Below are 24,949 nucleotides of genomic sequence, written 5' to 3' on the forward strand. Positions count from 1 at the left end.
GTAGTGCTCCTTCGACAGCACTTTTGCCGCGTTTTTCTGGCTTTCCACTCGCGCTTCAATTTGGCTTTCCACTAGCGCTTCAATCGAGAGATCCTCACTCTGCCCTCGAATGAGCGTCTCTCGATCAACTCTCGGCAGCTCGCTCCAACTTTCCGCTACAGGCGAGAGCGTTGCATCCCTCTCGCTCTGACTCAAAGGCGCCACGTCGTCTCCCCTTTCTCCGGAAACCGCGCCGGTCGTGTCGACGACGGGCCGCTCGCGTGACTGCTCCCATGACTCATGCGGAAACTTTCCTTTCTGGGGTTCCGTCGACCCGCCGACAAGGTCACTTGAGAGTTCACCGCATGGAACCAGATCAAGCTGCCGCGATAGCTTCCGCGCTTGCGATCGCGTGAGAGCCATGCACGCTAAGTTGGGGAAGAACGATTTGCCCTGCTCTTTGAGAAGCTGCTCCGAGTTGTTGGAGAAAAGATAAGGAAAACGATCGTTCAGCGCGGCAGACACAGCTGCTTCGGTGCAAAGCTTACCGAACGGGCCTTCAATGACAACGGTGGCGATTGGTAAGCGAACACTCTGCTCCTCGGCGACCTGCCTGATCCACGCGCATTCTCCTGTGAAGTCATCCGGAGACACCAATGAAGGATGGACAACGTCCATGGTTGCCGCTGAGTCTCTAAGTGCTCGGCACGTTTTCTTATTCACCCTAATTTCTTGGAGATACGGCTCCAACAACCGAATGTTTTTCTCTGATTCTCGGATCGTTGCGAAGGCAAACTTTTCCTGACAGTTTCTCGCGATGTGCCCTTCCTTTTTACAGTTGTAGCAGATTAGCGGCTTCCGTTTGTTTTCCGATTCAAATGCCTGTGTGGTAGAAACCTCACTCGATTTCTCCGCTTCTGCTTGCCCTTCCCCTACACTGTCCTTAGTAAGAGATGGGTCCTTTTTGAAATTACGGTGCGGAACGGGTTTCCGTTGATCAGGTTTCCTTGAAAAGCCCTCTTTTCTCTCATCTTTTTCAACGCGCACTGCCCTGCTGTGCAACTTTCGGCGAGTATAATACTCCTCAGCTAACTCTGCTGCCTTGTTTAGCTGTACTTCACTAAGTCTGTCCTGCAGCCAAAGTCTGACATTATCCTCGATGCAGCGGTAGAACTGCTCCAGTGCAACGCATTCCACCACTTTATCGCGATCATCATAAACACCTTCGCCCTTGAGCCATTCAATTAAATCGGCTTTAAGACGAAACGCGAAGTCAACGTGTGACTCATTCCCCTTTTTAGCATACCGGAACCTTTGCCTGAAAGCCTCGGGTGACAACTTATAACGTCTCAAGAGCACTTCCTTAACCTCGTCATAGCTCTCAAACGCTTCCCTCGACAAGCAAGTTATCGCGTCGGACACTTCGCCGGGAAGAAGAGCTAGCAGGTTCCGCGCCCAAAGAGACTGCTCCAAAGCATTTCGCTCACAGACGTGTTCAAACTTGACGAGATACTTCGCCATGTCCTCGCCTACTACGAACGGTGGCAGTTGATCCCGAATTCTAATACCGCTGACCTGAATCGTCGGAGAAGCTGCGCTAGGCGCCTGCGAACACTGTAGGATTGCCAATTCTAGTCGTTTCATCTCAAGGCGCTCCTGTCTCTCGGCCTCCTCGCGACGTTCGCGCCTTTCAGCTTCTTCGCGAGCTTCGCGCCTTTCAGCTTGTTCACGTTCGCGAGCTTCGCGCCTTTCAGCTTCTTCGCGAGCTTCGCGCCTTTCAGCTTCTTCACGTTCGCGAGCTTCGCGCCTTTCAGCCTCTTCGCGAGCTTCGCGCCTTTCAGCTTCTTCACGAGCTTCTCGCCTTTCAGCCTCCTCACGTTCGCGAGCTTCTACTTCTCGCCTTTCAGCCTCCTCACGGCGTGCTTTAATATCCACCCAGGCCTCATCGACTTCCTCAGCCGACACTCCCTCATCCTTCATGATATCAAGGATCGCTTGCTTTCGCTTCGCACGGCCCAAAGTAATGCCGAGTTCCTCACAAATTTCGATGAGTTCCTTCACTTTAAGGTTCTCCATCGTTCACACTAGCCTCTTGCTGTTTGCCCCTGTTAAGAATCTACTTGCCGTACCCACTATAAGCCTACTAGCAAGACGCGCAAGCAATTTTTCACCCTCCCGTGTTTACCACCTCCGCATTAACTTTGGTTTCAAAGCACTTCAACTTGGCTTGAAACGATCAAAGCTCACTGCAATGCTTCACACAGCCCTTTCTCTAAACTACTACAACCTGAGCTAGAGTAGTCTGGTGAACTGAGGGGAAAACATCAGGCACTCACCGCATCGATGTCGCTGACGCCGGCCGATCCCGCAGCTGCCAACCACTGTTGAGAAACGGCGGACCGATCCCGCCGAAGCCACCACTGTTGCGAAAGACGGCGACGCCAACACGGCCCCGGAGGCGCCACTGCTTTCAACTCCGCCGGGAAGGTCACCAGCCGTTTGGTAGCGTATGTTTCTCAGCTCGCGACTGCTTCTGCGCAGAGCTGAGGAGACGAGCGGACGAGACGACGGTGAGTTAAACAAGGTTTATGTACAGCATATATACAGAGGCGTTACAATTTCGGCACTGGGGCCGGCAGAGACTCGAAGAGCCGAGCTCCTCTCTCTAACACATAGGTCAGCCTTTCGCCTAGAACCGCTGACTCACACACATGTCGGCACTCCGACACGGGGACTCCTCTCCTAGGATCTCCGATCGCGACGCGCCGCAGGGCTTCTTTTATTTACACCGGGCCCAACTAAAATGTCCAATCAGAAGCGCCGCTGGTCTTCCGAGCAGGCTCCTCCAATGGGGTTCGCCGCGCGATGCGTCAGGCCACCAGACATGAGGACGCCGGCTCGCTGTCACGTGCGCAACTGACTCAATGCACGTGGGCCACAGATGCGCCGCGCGTGTTCACGCCGTGGAGTTGTTCGCGCCCGGCGGAGTGCGGGCTGGCCTTGACCCAGATTGCCTGTTTCAGAGGCACGGACGTTTGACGAGGACTCGCTGGCATAACACCGTGTACTTGTTATTGACACTAATCCCTTGGCAATCCCAAAACATATGCACCAAAGTGGATCTGGAGTCACAATGCTTGCACTTGCCCACTGCTGGAAAAAACTCTTGCTTGATAGTTACTTGTGACGTGCGATTCGAATCGACAGCTGCATGAATTTTTAGAATTTTCTACTTTCATATCTGCGAGTGTGCTGAAATCAATGCAGAAGGGGGGAATGAAAAGGGGGCGAGAAGCTACGATGGTTTGACGCCACACATCACGACCCTGAGCAGTTACTTTTTTAAATGCAAAGCATTTCTTTGCATACTGTAAGCAAATTTGGCATCCGTCTGTCCGTCTCTCTAATCGTCTGTCCGTCTCTCTATCTGCTTACGTGTGGGTGCTCTCGCGATCATCCTCTTAACTTGGCAAGAACAAATATTAGTATGGAAGAGTAAGACGGTTTGACGAATACGACCCGCTGTTCATGACAATAATGTCACAATGCTGCCACGTATGTCGTCAAACACTTTCCGCCAAATAGTGGCGCATACCCAGACACGGGTATGTGAAACTTGTATGCAGGTATGTGCCACAGGTTATTCAAACTTGGCATCGGCCTAGGAACGATGAGAACACAAGTGTACAAGTGTCTGCTGTAAATGAAAATTTGTTTCTTTCGAATCTGTAACCCCCCTGCTATAACGCCTTCGGGCGCTGCAGGTATACTTCGAATAAAGAATAAAGAACACATATGAGCAATTTGCGTAAGCATAAGAAAAAAAAAACCTGAAATCGGCAGTGTTGACCCAATGAATTAAAAAAATTTATGTCAATGCCCCAGCAGGAATCGAACCCTAGCTATCTGCATGGCAGTCAAGCATTTCATCACAGAGCCACGCCAGGCCTCGTAACTGCTTTTTAAATAGACCCTAATGTTCATGAAATGTCAGATATGGTTGCAATGCTGGCTATGTGATTTTATAAAGCTTACATATGTTCTCTTTTGATACAGCTATTACATCGGGTTAATGCCAATTGTAGCTGAGAGCCATGCGCTGGAATAGATTTATGAAGCAGTGTCAAGGGCTACGATCCTCGTGAGCACCAGCGCTTCATATCAGGTTATTGCTTCTGGTGCTCCTAATACTCATGTTCCTGTTGGCATCGTTACGAAGTGCAAACAACTAGTTGCGAAGTGCAAACTTCTGTGTGTGCAACATTTATACATATATTTAGCATCATTCGTGACTTGTGGCTCTATAAGTAAATTAGAACACGGTCGCCTCCCCTCCGCATGGTTTGTATAACAAAGAACATGGAATTTAGTGAATTTTTTTTTTCTTGGAATGCATGGCTTACTTTCAATGTGATCATGAGCGTGCGCATGGGTGGGCACATGAAAGCAGTGGTAACTAGGCAGCTGACAATGCTTAAATCAGCCAATGGCCGTGGAGCTGGCTATATGGCACTGCGATGTAGACATATGGCATTATTTGTAGAGCGAAGAAGCAGCTTTTTCTAGGTTACTGACAGTTGTGATTTCAGGCCGCATGCTGCTCAGAAAGTGTCCCTTAGATATCAGTAATATGACTGAGGAGCTAGATTACTCTTTTAGCATTTCTATGCATCTATTTACTTACCGTAAAATCCCAAGCAAGCGCCCTAACCCAAGTATGTGCCCCCCCCCCCCCCCCCGTTACTCTTTTGGTTTCCTTCAATGTATTTTTTTGCCCAACTAGAATGAATAATGACAGGAACAGCATGCATATTCTTAAAACATTTTATTAGACATGTGCGGATTTTCCACCACCATCTTGAAATTTGATCTGACACCATGCAAGGGCTCCCTAGTAAATTTTGTTTGGTTACCTTTCACTGTAGGAGGGGGCGCCTGCTCGGGATTTTACGGCACCTTTTCAAGCTTCCCCAGTGTTTTCTGTAGCTCTGCGTCACTCTTTCTTGAGAGGCCATCATTCTAAGCACTTTGAGCTATCCACTCGGCCGCGGAACTGATGTAGCGCCACGTGTATAGTATTGCTCGCTTTTAACAGGCGACAACAAAAGCGCATTTTGTGACCATTTGCAGCCACCTCAGGTGGGACCGCCTTCAAAAGCGAGACACATGCACCAAATACCTCGCTGCACTAAATACCTCGCTGCACCGACTATCTCATCAAAAGCACATGCTAGGAACTGCAAATGTAGCATACTGGACATCTTTAAGGAATGACACAAAATGCGCTTTGCATCAGTCCACTGCCACCATCACGTGCAAAACAGAGAATTGCAGAAACGCCCCGCACGCAAGAAGCTAGTTGCCATGTTCACACATCAACATACCCACCTCACCCGTGCATGGCACGGGATGGAATGGTACAAAACACTTCCATGTAAAATAAATTTTGGTGACCACACGCAGCAGCACTGATGTGAAAATCGCAGCGGCCAAAGGAACACGCTATGTGTAACAATGAAAAAATCTGAGAGTCGATCCCGCTGAGTATGCCTCTCGACAGTTTTTCTTAAGCACCGGAACATGCAGCCTAGCGAGCAGAAGCAGCACGCACGGGACATGTAGTACATTTATTGGGGAGGACACGCATGTTTACAGCAGCCCAGAGTAGATTATGGCGTTGCCATGGGAGCCTTCATTAGAAAGGTGCGTAGAAACACGCTTGTGTGTGTCTGGGCTTTCTGCTAAGGTCTCACTTTCTTGTTATCCCTGGCGGTGCTTGAAAAATCATGTCAATTTAGACTTTTTTTTTTCTCCAATTGAAGCCTACACGAGCATCACTATTCTTGCTGTTAAAGATGTTTTGGAACAGTCTGAAGCAATTATTGCATTTTTTATACTTTTGGAGCAGCTTGGTGCGGGAAAACGAAATCATGTCGAAAATGCACAATAGGTGCATCTAAGTGAATTGGGACACTGTAATGTAGTCGCTTGAATATTTGCAATGCTTGAATACTCACTCAGCCATGCCTACTAATACTTTACTTGCTTAAGTATTCTAATTGGTCAAGATAATTTCATTTTAATGATATAATTTGCTAAGGCTTAATATACGAGAGAAGTCGAAAATGTATTTTCCGAATAGAACAAGTTTCAAATAAGGAAAATATCCAATTTCTATTTGAAATTTCGAATGTTTGCACGCATCTGAAAATTCTCCACATGCCTGCAACAGAATCACCTGTAAAGAGCCAAGACCACGTCCTATCTCGGCTCAAATAATTTGCAAACTGACTTCCATGCACGAGTTACACACTGCTTGTGAGCATGAATTACCAGTGCTCCACGCAAAATATCACACGTGATGTCGAGCACAACGTCACACATTTTAGAAATTTTCAACCTCAGACATATCTCCCCCCACCCTCTAAAAATTAATGAAAAATAATTACCGAGAACTAGCATTACTTCAAGACATTTTGTTAGCAGGTAGGCTAGTGCACAGACCGCTCAGGACCGCAAAATATCTGATCTCAACAAAAACTAATGTCACACTAACCTTGTAAGAGATGTCCACAGTGGTTTTGTTGACCATCCAGAAAGGGCAATACAGACCCAATACTATGCAGTTGTTGGTTGTTTCAACATGCATGCCCAAATCCTGTAAGGCAATAAGATTCCCCATTACCAAGCCATTTCATGCGGTTAATTTGAGCCAACCTTGTAAATGCTAAAATATAGATACACCTGAGTAAGTGCTTAACTATACTGCCGTAAAACAGCAACATATACTCAACTATAGTTGTTTTTACTTCTTGGTAAGAGAGTGGTAATAACAATAGTTGCTGCATTTTTAATGCCCAAATGATATCATTATGAGGCTCACTGAAGTGGGGAACTAGATAGATATGTGGGGTTTAACGTCCCAAAACCACTATATGATTATGACAGACGCCGTAGTGGAGGGCTCCGGAAATTTAGACCACCTGGAGTTCTTTAACGTGCGCCCAAATCTGAGCACACGGGCCTACAACATTTCTGCCTCCATCGGAAATGCAGCCGCCGCAGCCGGGATTTGAACCCGCGCCCTGCGGGTCAGCAGCCGAGTACCTTAGCCACTAGACCACCACGGCGGGGCAAGTGGGGAACTACCAATTTCATTTCAACCACCTGGGGTTCTTCAATGTTGGCATACGTCCAAGTGCTACACAGGGGTGCTTGCCTAGTGCCCCCAGCGAAATTTCACTGCCGTAACTGGCAAACAATGCCCCTAGGCTCAGCAGAGTGAGGCTATACTTGCTAAGCACCACAGCGGTGGAATGATTGCCACCACTTCAAAATTTCGCCACGAAAAGTACATGCTCAATGAAACCCTGACACTATACGCCCATCACCAAAAAATAAAATTGCGAACAACTCTTGCGTGGGCATGAAGCAATCCTGTCAATTACATTTTTGACCATAAATGCGGCACAACCATTCACGTAATGTTAAAAACAACGTATTGTTACATGCAGCTTTAGGAGTCCATTTATAATATATTTACATGTACAGCAAAGGTGATTACGGTGGTGAAACGATGCCGTCTTCCTGCTGCTCTTCAGTGTAGCCACACTGCGGCGGCCTTTATCAATATTAAAAGAAACACTGGACTGATTTCAACAACTTCGCATAAACACAGTGAGCCAGTAAGCCAAGCTCCAAGAGTAATTTGCAAACCAATTTAAGCTCTTCACGCCCTCTGTGTAATGGATGACAAGACTTTAAACACACGAATCTCTGCAGACCACAGCAGCTCAGCTGAATGAGTTTTCCAACATCTTGCATCCTTTCTACGTAGCATTGTTCCACGTTACATAGTGTAGTGGCTGATCTGATTGTCCAGTCTATATCACTGCACCTCCAATGGGCAGCGAGCATGGGCTGTCTGTGTTACGATATTGTCACGCGTCGTGACACGGACGAAGGGAGCAAACTGTAGGTCCAAGGTGAAACTTTATTTGGCCGAACTTGTGTGGCCGGGGAACGAGAAGTCAGATTACAGCAATACAGGCTAGAACTTAAAGCGGAGAACAGGGCGTCGATTGTTGGTCAACTGACAAGCAGTGAAACGGGCTGGCATTTATACATGTGCCGTCAAATATTTCAGCGTTGTCCCTGGCGGCCATGTAGATTCCAGAATAATCTGTAATGTTGGCGTAGTGCGCGTAATTTTAACAAAATGATCTAGTACAGTCCTGAATATTCTCAAGCACTGCAGGCACGGTTTACAGAGAGAATTACTGGCAGTATAGCGGGGCAATGACAAAACTTGAGAAAAGAATGTGGCAATATCCTGAGTGTTGACTTGAGTTGCGCAGCAGTGTTTATTGTGAGGTTTCTTTATTCAGACAACATGGACTGCCCTAGCTGGGTTGTGTGCTGAAAAATTAGTCACCGATGACTTGTAAAGCTACATCATATAGGGCTTGCAAGGCATCACATCGAGAGCAGAGCTGCTTCAGCGTCGGGCTTTCGCTATCCAATCAACACCAGGATCTATTTGTCTACGGATAAAACTTCACCTTGAAGGCACTACCAAAGTTTACGCTTATCAGTGATCATTCTCAAAAAATATTTTTTACTTGTCGCATGCTTTCGGGGATTGCTAAAACACATAAGAATAAAATAAGAACGACTGGTGGTGTGGTGCAACCTGCCAGGGCAGACCTCAGTCACTTCACACTTCATCTCTGTTTCCCAAAGGCGTGCTTTTGAGTGCACTTCATGGAGCTCAATCCGTCGAGTGCGCTTCGGTCGCCAGCAGTGGGTGGCTGTTTGTGGACTTGAGTAAGCAAAATGGTGTCGAGAAGAATGGTATAACTACAACTGCTCATTGCTGCTTGATACACGACACACCATTTAGATCTTGGTGCGAGTCATTTTATGATGATATACCCCAAAGGCTGACAAAACCTCAAAAAAAGTTTCAACGTCCTTTCAAAGTAACAAGCTACGATCTACATTCGTATAGTGCCCAAAGCTCGGTAAACTCCAGAAACGTTTTTCATAGCCTTTCCTCGATCTTCTCAAGGCAACGGAACAGAAAAAATTTTGCAATTGAATTTATTCATCAACTGGCCTATCAAACCATTCCTCTGAAACATTTCTTCACAGCAGAAAAGCAATCCCTACCACAGTAAAGAGTTGTAAAAAGTTTGCTATGTAACAAGATGATCACCTATCCTCAAATGATCCTGTCTATTACCGTATCCACTCGTGTACGGGTTACGATCTTATGATTTTTTTTTTTTTTTTACACTGCGAGGGCATTGCATAAAGCAAGCGTGTAAGTACTAAATAGAACTATGATGCATTGCTACACTCTGCTTAATTGGCAGGAAGAAAAGTTGAACAAAGTATGTTATTCCCGTGCATAGCCCACTCCTACATACAACACACACGCCACGTCACAGCTATGAAAAAATGAAATTAACTTTTTTTTTAAAAAGACTACCCGCATATTGCTGTGAAATCACCTTCTTTGCAGTACGGTGAAGCAGTGCCACAAAGCTAACTTGCGCACTGACATTCACAAACTTGCACACTAACTTTATCTCCAATATTTCTGTACACTCTGTGCAGATTATACTACATGCAGTGCGCAAATGCCATCTCATACCTTAAAAATCATTGTGTATCCTTTCTGCCAGATTTTTTTTTCTTAAATTTAGAAAATATGGCTCTGCATTGACCCAATATACTACATTTACTCGCGTAATGAATGCACTTTTTTTCTCGAAAAATCAGAGCAAAGTTGGGGGTGCGTTTATTATGCAGGGCAAATTTTATGAAAACTTTTTTTCGGGAAGAGCAAAAAATGTGGCAATGCAAAAAAAAAAAGTTAGGCCACTTAGCCTTTTGCAGTTGACATACACGTACATTGTTCGCAAACAGCTTCTTTGTTACATTTCACCCATCTTCGGTAGTTTATGGCACTATTTTCTGCACGCTGCCCCCGCGCCGCCTGCGCATGCCATAAAAAAGCGTTTTGCAACTATCTTTTTTCGCAATCGGTTAACCGATTACGAGAAACAGTGGTATGTGCTGTGATCGAGGGGTGCCCTGAAGTGTGCGCTACGACGCACTTTACCAACTTCACATCAACCTCGCCCGACGATCACGACGACACCATTGATATTGTAGCAAGTAACCAACATTGCAGCAAGCTACCACTGAAGTATCAAAATAAATCGTCCATAACAAGATTAACGACAAAATACAGCCCCCGCCTCGCTGCCCAGGTGAGAAGGTACCGTATAAAAGGTAGCCTATATCTTGTGTTCCTTGAAGTATGCGCGGATAACAAGCCTGACGGCGAATTGCAACCGAAGCGAGAATCAGGAGTGCTACTATATTGGGGAAATACTAGTCAAGGTCTTTTCTTGGCGAAGCTATTTTTCGTGGTTTTCCGGAAATCTGCGACATAATGGCGACAAATGGCCCTTTGCACCTGTCATGGCCACAGCGAATCCTGTCGTCTTCGCTCGAAAATTGTGTGCATATTGTTGAGCCTTAAACTTTCGTATTTGCATGATGTGACCGTCAGCTGACGTGGGCAATTTCATGTCCTTCGCTTGCTGTGTGCTTATCAGCTGCGATGTCTACACTCGCACCGTTCGAGAGCTGCGCTGTGCCACATAGATAATTAAAAAAGACTGGGGACGTGCCATGCACAGATAAAAATAAAAACAATACGGCACGCGGCAGCAGGCAAAGGGGAGGAGGAAGCGAGCTGAGCAGGGTCTGCATTCATAAAAAGAAGCTCAAGAGATCCAAAGGGCAAGGAGGCGCTATGTGTCGGTTAGCGGGACTACAGCAGATGAATGTAGGCCGTGCATTTATTACGCAGGGGAAAAAATGTCCTAATTTTGACAACCGAAATTGTGGGTGCACTCATTATGCGTGTGCGTGTATTATGCGAGTAAATATAGTAAAAGATAGCAACACAAAAACATCTCACCATTTGTGGACCTTCTTTAGTTTCAAAAGTTAACACTGATAACTCATCCATGTTAGCTTCCAAAAGTTTTTTGCAGGACCACTCCATGTCTCTGTAACCAAGCAGCTGAAAAAAAAATAATAGAGAACTACAATTTTTATTTGCTCACAATAAATACAACTCACAATAAATCACTCAAGAGTTACAGCCTGAGATTATATTCTTTTTACATAAATGTTCTACGTGACAGAATTAGCATGACATAGATGTTCAAAGCACACTTTAAACATGTGAAATGACTAAAACTAAAAACTAACATGCTGCCATTTCATCTTTCTTGCAATGAAACATAGCGCCTTTGATTGACGTTTAAAAAATTTGACACATTTGTGGACAGAAATAGCCTGAAGAGGCTATTTCTGACAACTACACATGAATATATTTACAAAGGTTTCAACTTTTGTATAAGGCCTTGAATGTTGCAAAGCTTGTCCAGTAAAATCTTATTAATTGGAACTCGCAGTCAATTCAAACTGATGCCCTGGTCCCGGCACAGCCCTGTGCATTTCTATGGGGGAAAACTCCTTATAATTCAAACAGGTTAGTGTGCACAATGATTTATACGAAATGAAAGTGCCTTGTTTTCATTTTTTCTCGCAGAAATCGACCCAGAGTGATCACAATGCATTTCAAAACCAAACAAAACCAAATTTGCTGTAGTTGCAAAAAAACGAAAAAGCAGCTTATTTCAGCAGATGAGCATTTGGGTGCAGGAGGTCTTGGGCAAGCTGAAAACGATGCTAATGGAGTCGCTACCAGAAACATAAGCAAATTCAAATTACCGATTACTTTCAACTTCAATTGTGAAAACTTCTGTCGAGGATTTTTCGGTTTTCAAGGGCCGCGTCCCTTCTTAACTCTGCCGTGTGCATCAACGTGTTTTAGAGCATAATAGCATCATAAATTTTACATTAAGGCTCACTGTCACATGGGTGCGTGTTTCTGGTTTATCACTGACTAATCAGTTAATCCTGTTTGCTATTAGAGCTCCAGAAACTTAATTTACGAAATCAGCTGGCACAGACGTGTAGTGGCACCTAATTCGGGATAAGGATTCCAGAGGTGGCTGCTTTGGGTTCTGCCCATGCAATGCGGTGCAACGTCTGTTAACTCTAATACCCCATATCCCACTGAATACTCCAAGGACTTAAAGGGCCACTCACCAGGCCTCATACCAAATTTTAGTTAGACCAAGGGAGTTGTTGGGTGTCCGATGAGAAATATTTTGCCACAAAAATTTCTTCGATCAGTCCATTACCGGCTAAGAAAACTGTTTTTTTCAAGCGACGTGAAACGAGGATGAGAGGAGGCGAGCTTGAAACCCTTGCTGCTCCTCCGTGTAGCCTTCGAAAACCAAATCTCCTCCCTACCCTCTCCGGCATTCGACCAAGAGGTCACGTGTGCATGACGTGCCTGAACAAACCCAACCCCTGCACTTGCGAGCAGCGTTTTTTTTTTTTTTTTGACCGGCATTGTTTGGGGCTTAGACGGGGCAGAATAGATGAGCACAATGAGTGCACAAACGCGTAGGAGCGTTCCGCGGCTGTCGTCTGCTCGATGCGCTGACCGCAGGGACACGAACGCATGCGAAACGCCACATTAGCCCCGGATCTCGTGGGATAAAAATTGAAAAAAGACGCTGACATTCCCTTATTTCATCTCGCTATTTATCTACAGTTTTATTATTCTCTTTAAGAAACAAATTACATAAACTACACATGTTGTGTAAACCAATTTTCGCCATACCACAAGCCACTTTTTGCAACGTCAGAGCAGAGTCATCTATGTAGAGGGCCAATGTCACTGCACTACAGTGTACGTATGGCCATTCATGCGTGCATGTCATGCCCTCATTTTCTGGGCGCGCACCCACCAAAAAAAAGAGGAGCAGAGTTTTCCATTTTGAAATTTTACCCATTTCCGCGGCGCGTAGCGCTGCAAATTCTGGCAGATGTGACTGTGAACATCTCATCTACGCATTGTGTTTGTCAGCTAAGAATTGTCAAACCTGGTGAGTAGCCCTTTAAAAGACCTGGCCACCGTTACGCTTTAAATTATTTATGAATGAAAACGAAGTGTTGCCACAGTGTATGTTATATATTGCTGTCCTAAACCAGAAAAAAAATAGCAAGTCTTTTGCAACAGTGTTAAATTGTAATACAGTTCAGTGCAGGGTAAGTGTTGGAAAAGACTACAACAGTCACCTGTAGGAGAAGCGTAGATTCTCCAACTTCAGCGTTCCAGAGTTCCACTCCCTGTCCAGCTTCCAGACAGAACAGCCTGGACATCTTCTGCAAATGCGAAAATAAGTCAATTAAGAGACTATACAACCTGAAACAGTTTAAGAGCTTGCACAAACTCAAAGCAGTACAATGATCTACCAGTCACCATTGGAATTCAAATTCACAGTTGGTCCGAATATATATATTGGTATGTTTGCACTGAACAGTCATTACATCCTCGTGAATATACTGCATCAATTTGTGACACTGCAATATGCATGCATTGAACTCCTGTTCACTACTCCATTATTTATTAAGACCTGTGCAGTGCCCTGATCTTGTGGGGATAACCTCTGAACAAAAATATACAATGCTGATGAAACAGCACTGTTTTCAGTTGTGCTTTCAAACAATGTATTGCTCAGTGACGCTAGCGACGCATCCACCGTAGCAGCGTCAGCGCCAGTGCAAAGGTATATCCGTCACCCTTGGCGAGCCCGCACAGTGTGCAGGGGTCTTCTTTCCTTTTCTCTTTCATCCCTCCGCCCTTTGTTCGTTCACTCCGTGCCCCCTCCTACTCTGTAACGGCCTCAACGCTTAGCGCGCCTTTCAGATGTGCTCTTTCTATCGCGTTTGTCACAAAGATTTTCCGGGAACCGCATTATAATGGGTCTTGCATTTTGGGATACTGCACAAAAAGCAGACTGCATATACATGACGTCCTATCGGACGGTAAATGAGAGTCGAAAAAGACCGCATTGTAACCGGTTCTGCACTATAATCAGTTACGTCATAAGTGGTGCCCACTTTAACTTCATAATATAAAGAATGCTATTGTGGCAAACTGTTTTTTTTTTTTTTATGTGCACCTAAACTGAGGTTCTGGGTTGTCTGTAGTAGAATTGATGGACATTTTGTTCATTCGTGCGCTACCCAAGAATGTATCTATAAGGCGATCTAATGTTCTGCCATCAAAAAGTGGCCGTCATGGCCTGGTATTGAATCTAGAGTCCTTGCACTTAACAGCACATCTTACCTGCGGAACTATGAAGGTCAGTTATAAAAACAAACTCTTGTGAAGATGCCACATCACATCCCAACATCCTTGTGGTGTATCTTAAATTAAAATTTAATGGCATTGAAAACAGACTACGGTTTCCTTTTGTTGTCTTTTACAACAAAAAGCACCCTATTTCAAAGCAGGGTAAATATCGATAAAAAAGGTGGTGAGAATTTGACTTCGTCACATTAACATGTTTGCACATGCACCTGCCTTTGTATTTTAACCCTGAATATTTCACATAAAGATTTCCAAACTAACTTTTAGAGCAGTTGAACACAATGAGCAATGTTGTGTCTTAAAATGAGAACGAAATGTCTTGGAACGAAATGCTTGCATTTTTTGGACGTTGAGGAAATAAAGGCAGCCAAATGAAGTTAAACACGCACAAGGCCTGTTGTTGCATCCAGTTTACGTACGAACGGCTCTTTGTAGTTACCAGAACTGCAGGAAAGCTCTCACCTCCAGCTTGACGTAAAGGCTGCAGGAGAGCAGGTTTCGCACCAGCACTGTGGGTTGGAGCTCGATGCTGTACAATGGCATGGTTGAAGTCTTGCCAATGCTTTCGTCAAACTTGACGGGCTCCACTTTTCCACAAACCTAAAGACAAGCAAGTAATGAAGAAAAGCAGATCAATGCCGAAAATGACCAGTGGCAGTTAAGCAGATACATACCTCAAACATGCATTCAAGACTGATGGATACGTAGTCATAGACAACACTAGATCCATGGAAAAGATCTTAAGATTTGTTTTTGTGGTGAATGCACAAAGCCGCCATTCAATCTATTTTTTCAGCTAAAATAAGAAACCTTATGTTATTTCCATGCACTTCAGTTTTCATGGTCTTTTTCCCCACTAAACTTCCTTTAAAAGTAAACCGTAATGCGCGTCTTCCTTTATCATTCTCAAGCTTTGTTTAGTGAAGTTACACGAGATTATCCTTGTGCTCTTTAGGCCCTTTCTGCCACTTTTCACTGCCTTACATTTATGTAGAAGAACTTGTTCTTTTCTGTCCTTGACGGGCACTGAAGAACAATGTTGTGTGCATGATCAATGCCACTGGGCTTCCAAATGAACGGCTCCACCGACATCTTGTACCTAAAGACAAAAAAGGGGGGGGGGGATTGGTGTCTTATCATTGGATTATTCATTATGCTGCATAAGTACCACATTAGACAAGATCAATTCATTCAAAATTTTTAAGCCCCTTTTAGGTAGCAAGTCAGGGGTGGCTGGGTCAGAAAAATAGCAGCCAAGAACGAAAGAAAGCACTGAAGTGCTATGCTGCAAGACTGCACATAGAAACTCCCTTATATAACATCTTGTTAACCTCCTCCCAAAGCATGTATCTTTGCGAAACGAAGGAAGCACACTACAGCTGTAACTATTTCTTCGAATGGCTTACTTTTCGCCAACTGGTTTGAAGAACAGCTCGTTGGTCTTGGTGTATAGGGCCCGCACGGGTAAGTGGAGAACTTTGTGCGGGTCTATGACTCCACAAAGGAACACCTCGGAAATTTTTTCCCCTTGAACCAAGTAGTAGACTTCTATTGGGACAGAGAGGTGGTTTACAACCTGCACGAAGCAAGAGATGCACGGTCAAAGTCATTAAAACTTCCTGAAAATTCTGGATATTTTCTACAAGGAGGACGACTATTTCTAACAGGCTCTCCACATAGCAATAAAGCAAAAATGTTTCATTTACTGTGTTTACTCAAATGTACAAAAGATTTTTTTTTTTTTTTTTTCAGATTTCCCGCTGCCTGAAGTCAACCCTGATGTTACACTGAAACACTGAATTTACCAAAATTAGAGTCTACTAAAGTTTCAAGAGTGCAATCATGGGCACTATTCTTCTATTTGTTTTACGTTTTTCTTCCCGGATGCAATAACAAGACACCCCTCATAACACTATAAATGCAGTACACTCGAACCTCAATATAACAAACTCTCATCTGCCACGAAAATACTTTGTTATATTCGAAAATATGTTATAAACAATTACTTCTAACACTGCATCTATGGTAAAGCTATTGGCCACTTCATTATAACTGATAATTCGTTATCCAAATTCGTTATATTGAGGTTTAAGGGGGGACACAATACTTGAGACGAAGTGCCAGATATTTTCATGTGTTTGTAAAGAAAATTGACAGTGTGATTGAGTTTTTGATGCTGATTTCAAAAATGTAATTACTGTTTCTCTAAACCAATTAGTTTTTAGATATCCTAAAATTATTTACCTATTGTTTACCGGTAAATAACAAGAGAAATTTGTATTGCAGAGCTACTATTGGCACATGCCTCTGTACTAATGAACATAAGCTACACTACGGTAGGAGTGCTTTTTTTAATTTGATAATTTTAGCAAGGTTTGTCGCACCTTGCATTTCAGTGTTGCAGACACACCTACTTTATGCTCCAATTTCTGGCAAAAATAAAATTTTTTGAAAATCTCAATCGAAAATTCACACCTACCATTGTGTAAACTAAAGATACAGCTACATATAACAACAAAAATGACAGTTCTAGCTGCTCTGGAGGCAGAGATATCTTTTAGACAAGTCTGCAACTGCAGCAAAATTTGAATCCTGAGAAATCATGCCAAAACACAAGTCCATTTTGGGCAGACAAGAGCATGGAAAAGCTGTTTATTTACAATGACTTGCAAATTCAGCATTTTCAGTAGGCACCAGGCATGTAATCCTTATGTTTTACGTCACCTAAATGGCGTTTTTTTCAATGCCCGCTGCATGTTTTCCGCAGAGGCACACTTGCGAGCTGATGCGGTCGCCTTGGGCTCGTCTGCCGACTAGGCCGCTTACCAGTTCGGTGACGCCTATGTGCGCCGAATGTGCGCGCGTAATCCGTGATCCGTCATATAATAAAGCGGTTTCCGGCTCGTCCAGATTGATCTGTTGATGTCGCAGACCGAATTCAGACACTCGCTCATCAATTTCAAGGCTCTAAGAGCAGCGAGGTGTTAATTTCCTTTTCACGTAAGATTGCCACACTTTTGAGTGGAGGCCGCGACGCAATATCATTGTGGACGTGTCGTTACAAGCACTCTACCTGTTGCCAGTAGTCTTCATTGCGCGGGCGGCGAGCACGTTCACCGTAAACGGATTGATTTTCTGTTTGCCGATGCGCGGAGAACTCCACTCTGAAGACCCGTCACGCTGTTCACGTCAGACAGGCGGAACCCGCGACATAGGTGCGTTTAGCGATAAGACTGCGCTTCCGTTTCATCGTTGCAAAGATTGCTATCTCTCGTAGCTTCACTTATGCTTTTTTACTTGCCGTCCTGTAACTGTTGAAGCTCCAAAACACTGCCGCTTTCAGCGACGTTGTCGACAACCGACGGGCTCGTTTGTGAGTTACACCTACACGGGTGACTCGGTGACCGCCGTTGAATGGCACGAGTTCACTATCCTCCCTGTGCCGAGTGATAGCGGGGCTCTTTCTGAAGTTCACAGCAAAAAAAAATCGCCACACCCTCTCCACGAAATAGTGTGGCGAGAAACTTTTTTACTGTGGCAGGCAGTCGACAGCACCATGACAAAATGGCGCATGTTCGTGCGTGTCAAGATGAAAAAGCAGACGCCGGAAACGCCACTTGACCAATCGGGTGTCTAGGTTTTGTCACGTGCCCCAAGCAGCCAATAGAATCGCGTGGTGGTGCTTCTCGATGACGCATGTGGCGGGAAATTGAAGATGAACGACCCTTTCAAATGAGACCAAGATGACCATGATAGCTCGTGTGTAACGGCAACGGTTCGGCGTGGAAAAAGCCCGACTTTAGCGTCTATTTGTGCTCAGATTCATCTCACAGGGGTGTTATAAATTGATTTTGTGCCAGAAATCATAACACGAGAAGCTTGAAACTTCTCAGATAAGTGCAAAAACAGTTGCAGATTCCAAAAATGTCAACTTCAAACAGTTGGTTTCTTTTCGATTTTCAGCCTTTTAAGACCCATGTCCCCACTTAAGTGTATATGCATTTTGCAAGCCTCTGCACAGGTTTTCGATCTCAGCAGGTCTAGAGCCACACACAAGCTCCATTGAGTCATGTCAGATGCCAAAATGAAGGGTGCTAGAGTCACTGTTGACCACCCAGGTTTTTCAATGAGCAACCAAATCCCACACAAATGTGTTCATCATCTATGTCCACCATAACAAAGCCACTGGGGTTCAAAACCAAACCTGTAGCTCATCATGTTAACATGCGGCAAGCAGCGGACATCAATGAATGCTTCAAGCTTTAAAAAAACACATTTCTCGGCTTTTCTTGGACAATACTTGACACACATTGCAATGAAGATGGGTTGATTTACAGTTTATTGGCTGTGTGGTTTGTTAGGTTCAATGACCCCACCCAACTCCAGCTAAGACATGTATAAGTGAGAGGCTCTGTTTAATTTTGGCCACCTAGGGTTCTTTAATGTGACTGAAATGAGATGGTACAAAGCCTTCAGCGTGTTACCTCCACTACTCCTTAAGAATGGCTCATTGGCTAGAAAGAAACATCTACTTGCCATAGTGAGCACAACTGTTACGTACTAAGCTGAACAAAACTACAGTCAAATATCATTAATTCAAACATGCTTAATTTGAACTTCCAGTCAATTAGAAGAGACACTATGGTCCCGTCAAAGCTATGTGTATTCCAATGGGCAAAAACGGCTGGTATTTCGAACACACTGCACTCCGAAAATGCTCTCAGCACCACACCAAATCTTGCGGCGGCACCTCCAACGCTTCAACATTGCGCGCGAAGAAGGAGAAAGAAAAACGCGAGGCCTGCGCAGAAGGCGTAGCACAGTCACAGTGAAAGCTAAAAGAGCAGCCTTTCAGAGCCTTTAAAAACACTCATTGGGTAACTAGTACTGCAAGCACACTTGATATTCACTAGGGCATTAATAATAAAAATTTTTGAATAGTAGGCCGATATTCGCTATCCTATTTTTCGTCATTCTTCTGAGAAGCGTCATATCTGCTAAAAGCTTGCAAAGAATTTTGCACTAATTGTTCATGCAGTGTCTAACGACGATGAGGAATTATGGCTGAAGTGGGTATGCACCACCGTTAATAGGGGAACAAGAACAAGGTTTTGTAATGGGTTGGAGCAATGGACGACCCAAGATATACGCGTTGGTTGACAACTGGTGTTCTTTCGCCGTTTTAAAGCGCTTTAAAAGTCCTATTAACGTGATTGCTTTCCCGACATCAAGCCTGCCTAAGGCAAGTTTGCCAACAAGTCCCAAGCACCGGTGTGGCTCAGTGGTAGAATACTGGGCTGGCACCCAGCAGACCCGGATTCGAGCCCCAATGTGTCATTACTGCTAGTTTTTTTCTAATATCACTCGATGTGGTGACGGACATGGGCGGCGGACAACTGCGCATGACCCGAGTTGTGATCTCATAACAGCTTTTGCTGTAAAAAAGAAAGGAAAAACTGGGGCGGAATGTTTGCTCTCTCAAATGCCGATCTGTGACTCATCGTGTGCCAGCTTCCCCCTTTCTCGTCCCTGCGACGTAGAAACCCTTTTCCTTTTAATGCCATTCTCGTATATTAGTTCAATGCGCATGCGCTACTGCAGGTGAGCCCTCTGTTCAATTAGCTTTTATTAATTCGAAGAAATTTTCGGGCCCCTTCGAGTTCGAATTACCGAGATTCAACTGTATATGTGCCCTGTTCCCACCATCTGTGCATCCTTCTTTCAGCAATTGCACTGTAGCATGCATACAACGTGGCCTCTTCCTTTATGAGTGCACAGATCAATATATTGCATATGTAGCCATGAGAGCCAACACAGATCGAACAAGGCAAACACTATTAGTACCTCGTTAACTGCAAAGCCACTGAAAAGTGAACCAAAAGCACAGCCACCGAAATCGGCAGCAAAATATACAGTCCAATCCATCCCTTACGAAAGCACCAGACGAAGCAAGATTACAAAGCGTACCTTGCAGACAGAGTAAATCATGACAAGCTTCGAGCCATAGTGAGATGTGGTGTCCACGATGAACGCCCAATCGTCACCCGGATAAGTCTTGATGGGCAGCCGGAAGTATCGCTTGTCCGCATAGGTCACGCACACTTTCCGTACCGCTGACACCCCAGTTTCTTTCAACTGCATCCACAACAAAAAGCTCATATAAGGTCGAGTAAGAAACTTTGCTTAGCAAGACTTGTGGTTTGGGCAAGTCGGTTTATACTCGTTGCGAAACACGAGTGCTATGCAATGGAATGGGGACACAGACAGGGAGCACATAGGACAGACGCTCGTTAGAGTGCTTGTCCTGTGCGTCTCTTGTCTATGTCCCAGTTTCATAGCGTTCTTCTGCTTCGAGCTTAGCCGACTTTAGCAGTTAAAACACACCACTTTGCATGTAGAATGCAGATGAGTGCTCATATTACATATTACACTACTTTAGCATGCAAAAAAGCCCACCAGCTTCAAATGTAAAAACACAGTTTTACCCCGCATTTATTTTCACTTGGTGCCAATTTACAGTCAAATAAAGGTCGGTACAACCGAGAAGACTGAATGTTGGTTACAAAGGATACCACAGGTTCCTACAACCATTACCTGGATCGCGAAATGGGCCTCGGTGACATTCTGCTGGCTAAGCTCGAGCAGGGTACCTGTAAACCTGCCCCCCTTGTTCTCGGAGGTCTCCTTGAAGGTCAGTTGAACCATGGCATCGGGCTCCAGGATCACCTCATCAATGTCGTCGTCAACATCGGGAGCAGCAACCTATGCGTTAATTTTGATTCATTAGAGCGCAAACTTTCAAGAGAATGTCCTGATCTGCACCGCTTAGATGCTTACTCGGAACGGCGTCCCCTCAAGAATAACGTGGACAACAATCCCGAGGTAGTTCTTGACCACGTAAGGTGCATCCAAGCGTTTGTGCTCCATGGGTGCTTTGACGAGCGCAGCACTGAATGCCTGTTCGAAGAGAAAAGAAGGATCGTAACGGTCGCATTACACCCACTGCTTTTGTATAAACACTTTTTTTAACGCAACAAAAACTGTGCAAAAACATAACAATTATATGCTTGTGTTTCTCATTATATTTTCTTAACAGTATGTTCTAATGTGGTTAATTGTAGCTGACAAAACTTTCGTAAGTAGTACAGGACTAAGACTTTGGATGCAAAACATATTTGCATCAAGCTTTACCGGGATATGTTTTCTCGAGTTTCTAACAGCTACCTACGTTGTTCTGAGTGTTCTAGGGCTTAGTCATTTAGACTTGATGCCAAACCAACCAGTTTTGCTCAAAGCTGAACAGAAATGAAGCTCTACTGAATGACTGATTTCGAAGAATGGTAGCATTGGATAACTGAAGTGTGGTAGCCATCAACTGGTTGTATAGAATGAGTAGGTCCCTTTGGAGCAGTCATTGTGACAGGAACAGTTCTGTAGCAGTATATTTTTTTTTTCACTTTTAACTTTTACATTCTATGCCCTACTCAATTCCAACGTTGTGCCAATAAATAGGTAACCCATTCTATGCCCTACTCAATTCCACCATTGTGCCAATAAATAGGTAACGTTCCAGAGAAGAGGCTGCTCACAATATCAGCCCACAAACACCAATACTTGCGAAAAAGAAAAAAAAATTCTGCCACTATAAAGGCTGATATGATGGCGAGCTACGGATTTATTTTAGCTGCCTGAGATTCTATGTGAGCACCCACTCAAAATGTACTCATGTGTTCTTGCATTGTGATTTGCCGCTTATAAACTGCTCCTTCCCCAAGGTTCTAACTCACAATCCCTTAAAACATTTTGCTCCCAGATTTGCAGTGCTTCAGTTTCAGTTGACGCCATGTTTGCACACACCTTGCAGCAAATAAATTTTGCTTGTGCAGAGCACAACAGAGCAATATACTCTACCACAAACAGCTACTCTTCATATTTTGTTGGCATGTGTGTGTGCGCGCCTGCATGGGAAGGGAAAGATGAGTAAGGTGAAAGCACTAGCATGGTAGAAACAACAGTGAACACTGACCAAGAAGCTGTTAAATTACAATGATGTTGCACCTTCCAAACATTTTTTAAGCCATGTGGAAGCTGAAATATTATATTTTAACAACAGTTTTGTGGTTGGCATTAAGTATTTTTATTTTTACCATGCCACTACATCCCAACCAGACGACATTTCATCCAATTCTCAATGCCATGAAAGCCCTATTCTGTAACCCTTATTTGCAATATTGTGAAGTGGAACAAATCCACTGCGAGTTGATAGTACCAAGTAAAGCTCACCTCCCCAAGATCCTTGAGCACTTGTAGTGTAGTCTGAGAGAAGGTCATCTCCAGGGTGTCCTCAACGAGAAGCTCAATTGAGAACATCGGTGGCAGGTTGGCCGCATCGTGCATGCTGTCGTCAACGATGTGCTTGTCGATCTGTGGAAATGGATTCCAGCAAGTGCTCACCAAATATGCACACCTACGCACACCGCTTGTCAAGCATTTACAAAATCACCCCTGCATTCTATGAAATTTGAGCACAGAGCTGGAAACACAGCATGAATCAGCCCACAGAAGTGTCTGCCGTCATTCGATGTCATGAAACAAAGCTGTAGGACAGCGACCGCTCTTGGTAAGGAAAACTGAATAGTGTCAAGGTACTACAAGATCCTTATGGTATGTTTCAGCTAGTCAGCTGATAAGCAGAAGAAATTACCTAATCTAAGAAAATTCACTCATTACTTTTAAGCACACTATACCACGGTGTCCTCAGTGCCCATTTCAATAACACAGTTACGAATACTTCAAGAATCTTATCATTACACTGTATGCGTAAGAATAACATGGTAAGAAAGTAGACTCTGCCAAAAAAAAAAAAGAAGTAATAAATATAATACACACCTTAAGTGCAATCTCCCAGACCTTGCGACCACCAGGAACTTCGATAGGCTCCACCAGAGGTTCCCACACAGCAAGCTTCTCATTGTAGTAGAAGACCACAGAGCCCAAGAAACCCCGAACTGACATCTGTGTTTAAGACGCAATTTTTACAGCATCACAGCCCTGCCAAGAACAGCTGCGCTACAATGCCGTTGATACCTAACTACTGTAGTGAACAAAGATGTAACACAGGCTGTAGTAAGTTTTCAACTAGGCAAATACGAAGGCAGTTTTCAGAAATACGCTTATTAAGGTGCGTACTAATCTGGTATCAAGGGCTTTTTCCTTTTCTGCTTTTTGAAATCTTTTTCGTGCATGTTCAAATTTTTGGGACAGTTTTATGGCATGGATAAATTAGAATACCTAAGAGCTGAAAATTGCCAGACTGATCGAATGGTTGATTGACCGACTCACTTTCACTATTGAAATAAAACATTGATTTTTCTGCTTTATGACATGCAAACTCGCAGCCACTGCATTTGCTTAGACAACTACACATCTCCAAATCTGTTACAGAACCTCTTTGGAAAATGAAAACTTTGAAATCTGAGCAGTAAGATACCAGCATACAAAGATGACATGTTTCTTTGCAGAGGGAAGTCACACAAAAAACACAATGCAGACCAAACACCAAAAAAAAAACATTTTTTATTAATTACATCACCTTATTAGGCTTAATCATTACTCCCCATAATGCTTAAGAACTACGGATGGAACTCAATTATTTCATGGTGAACAAAAAGAGTATACGTTCTAGTTTCACGCGAACATAGGTCGGCAAAAACAGTGGAACTCGCTCAGACTAACCCACGAAATAAATTTTACGCCTTAGACTCGCTCAGACTCGCCAAGATTTTCCCGAGCCGGACTCACTCGGACTCAAACTCGCCAAAACATTAATCGCCCAAACTCACTCAGACTCGTGGCTCGATACGAGTCCATGTGAGTTAACTCGTGGGCGAGTTCGCCGACCCATGCAGATGAGTACCTTTGGCTTTTCCCTAGCAATGCGAGCGAGTGCACACCACGCTACAGAAATGTCTCGGGTATTTCAAAGATACGAAAAATGTTTATTTCGAATATTAGCAAAAAGGTAAACAGTGCATAGGATGGTGGTAGTTACCTCTGCAGACCAGTCCAACACTTCAGCTTCCAGGCTTGCCTTCCACAGCAGCATGGGAACCGTGCGATTTTCTGCACCTTGTTCTAGAGTTATCACAATGGACTTGGCTGTCACCAGAGCCTGTGCACAAGCAAATACCCCTTGCTGCATGATACACAACACAGAACGCCAGTCCTTATGAGTTTAAACCTTAACACCTTAAAGGGTGTAAAAGTGACACCATCTAAGGTGTTTTACTTGTTATGTTCACGTTTTTAAACACACTGTCCCCACTGCTCTCGCAGCAGGAATGCTGCATCAAGCAAGCCAGGACGTCGATAATCACTTACCGTAGCTCAAAAATGACAAGGGTTGGGATTGTTAGCCAATGCAGAGCGAAGAGAAAACCATCATAAACTGGCACGTGCTTTTATGATCTTTTTTCTTTTGTTCGTCTACTGCTTTGCTTCCAGACACGTGCAGAGCTTTGTCGGCATGAAATGCAATAACTCTGATGGGCGAGGGAACAAGACCAGCGCAAGAGAGAAAGAGACACAGAAAAAGACAGAGAAATACTAATAAGGTGGCAATGGGGGCCAGTTGGTATGTCTGCGAGCTTG

At 44.3% G+C, this 24,949-nt stretch overlaps 1 protein-coding gene across 2 annotated transcripts in view; it reads right to left on the reverse strand.

Moving 5' to 3' along the window:
- Vps13 (vacuolar protein sorting 13C) overlaps positions 1-24,949 on the reverse strand; it is a 209,788-nt gene that overhangs the window by 78,885 nt on the left and 105,954 nt on the right. For both annotated transcript variants that reach the window (XM_037423426.2, XM_037423425.2), the window contains exons 40-51: positions 24,351-24,470; positions 23,189-23,314; positions 22,583-22,723; positions 21,137-21,256; positions 20,894-21,061; positions 20,267-20,434; positions 15,706-15,875; positions 15,284-15,398; positions 14,762-14,899; positions 13,222-13,308; positions 10,979-11,083; positions 6,536-6,637 (exon numbers count right to left, since the gene is read on the reverse strand). In XM_037423426.2, the coding sequence (XP_037279323.2) occupies positions 6,536-6,637; positions 10,979-11,083; positions 13,222-13,308; positions 14,762-14,899; positions 15,284-15,398; positions 15,706-15,875; positions 20,267-20,434; positions 20,894-21,061; positions 21,137-21,256; positions 22,583-22,723; positions 23,189-23,314; positions 24,351-24,470 (1,560 nt within the window). The remainder of the gene's footprint in view (positions 1-6,535; positions 6,638-10,978; positions 11,084-13,221; positions 13,309-14,761; positions 14,900-15,283; positions 15,399-15,705; positions 15,876-20,266; positions 20,435-20,893; positions 21,062-21,136; positions 21,257-22,582; positions 22,724-23,188; positions 23,315-24,350; positions 24,471-24,949) is intronic.

The sequence above is a fragment of the Rhipicephalus microplus genome, chromosome 4 (genome assembly GCF_043290135.1).
Source record: "Rhipicephalus microplus isolate Deutch F79 chromosome 4, USDA_Rmic, whole genome shotgun sequence".
Taxonomy (NCBI): Eukaryota; Metazoa; Arthropoda; class Arachnida; order Ixodida; family Ixodidae; genus Rhipicephalus; species Rhipicephalus microplus.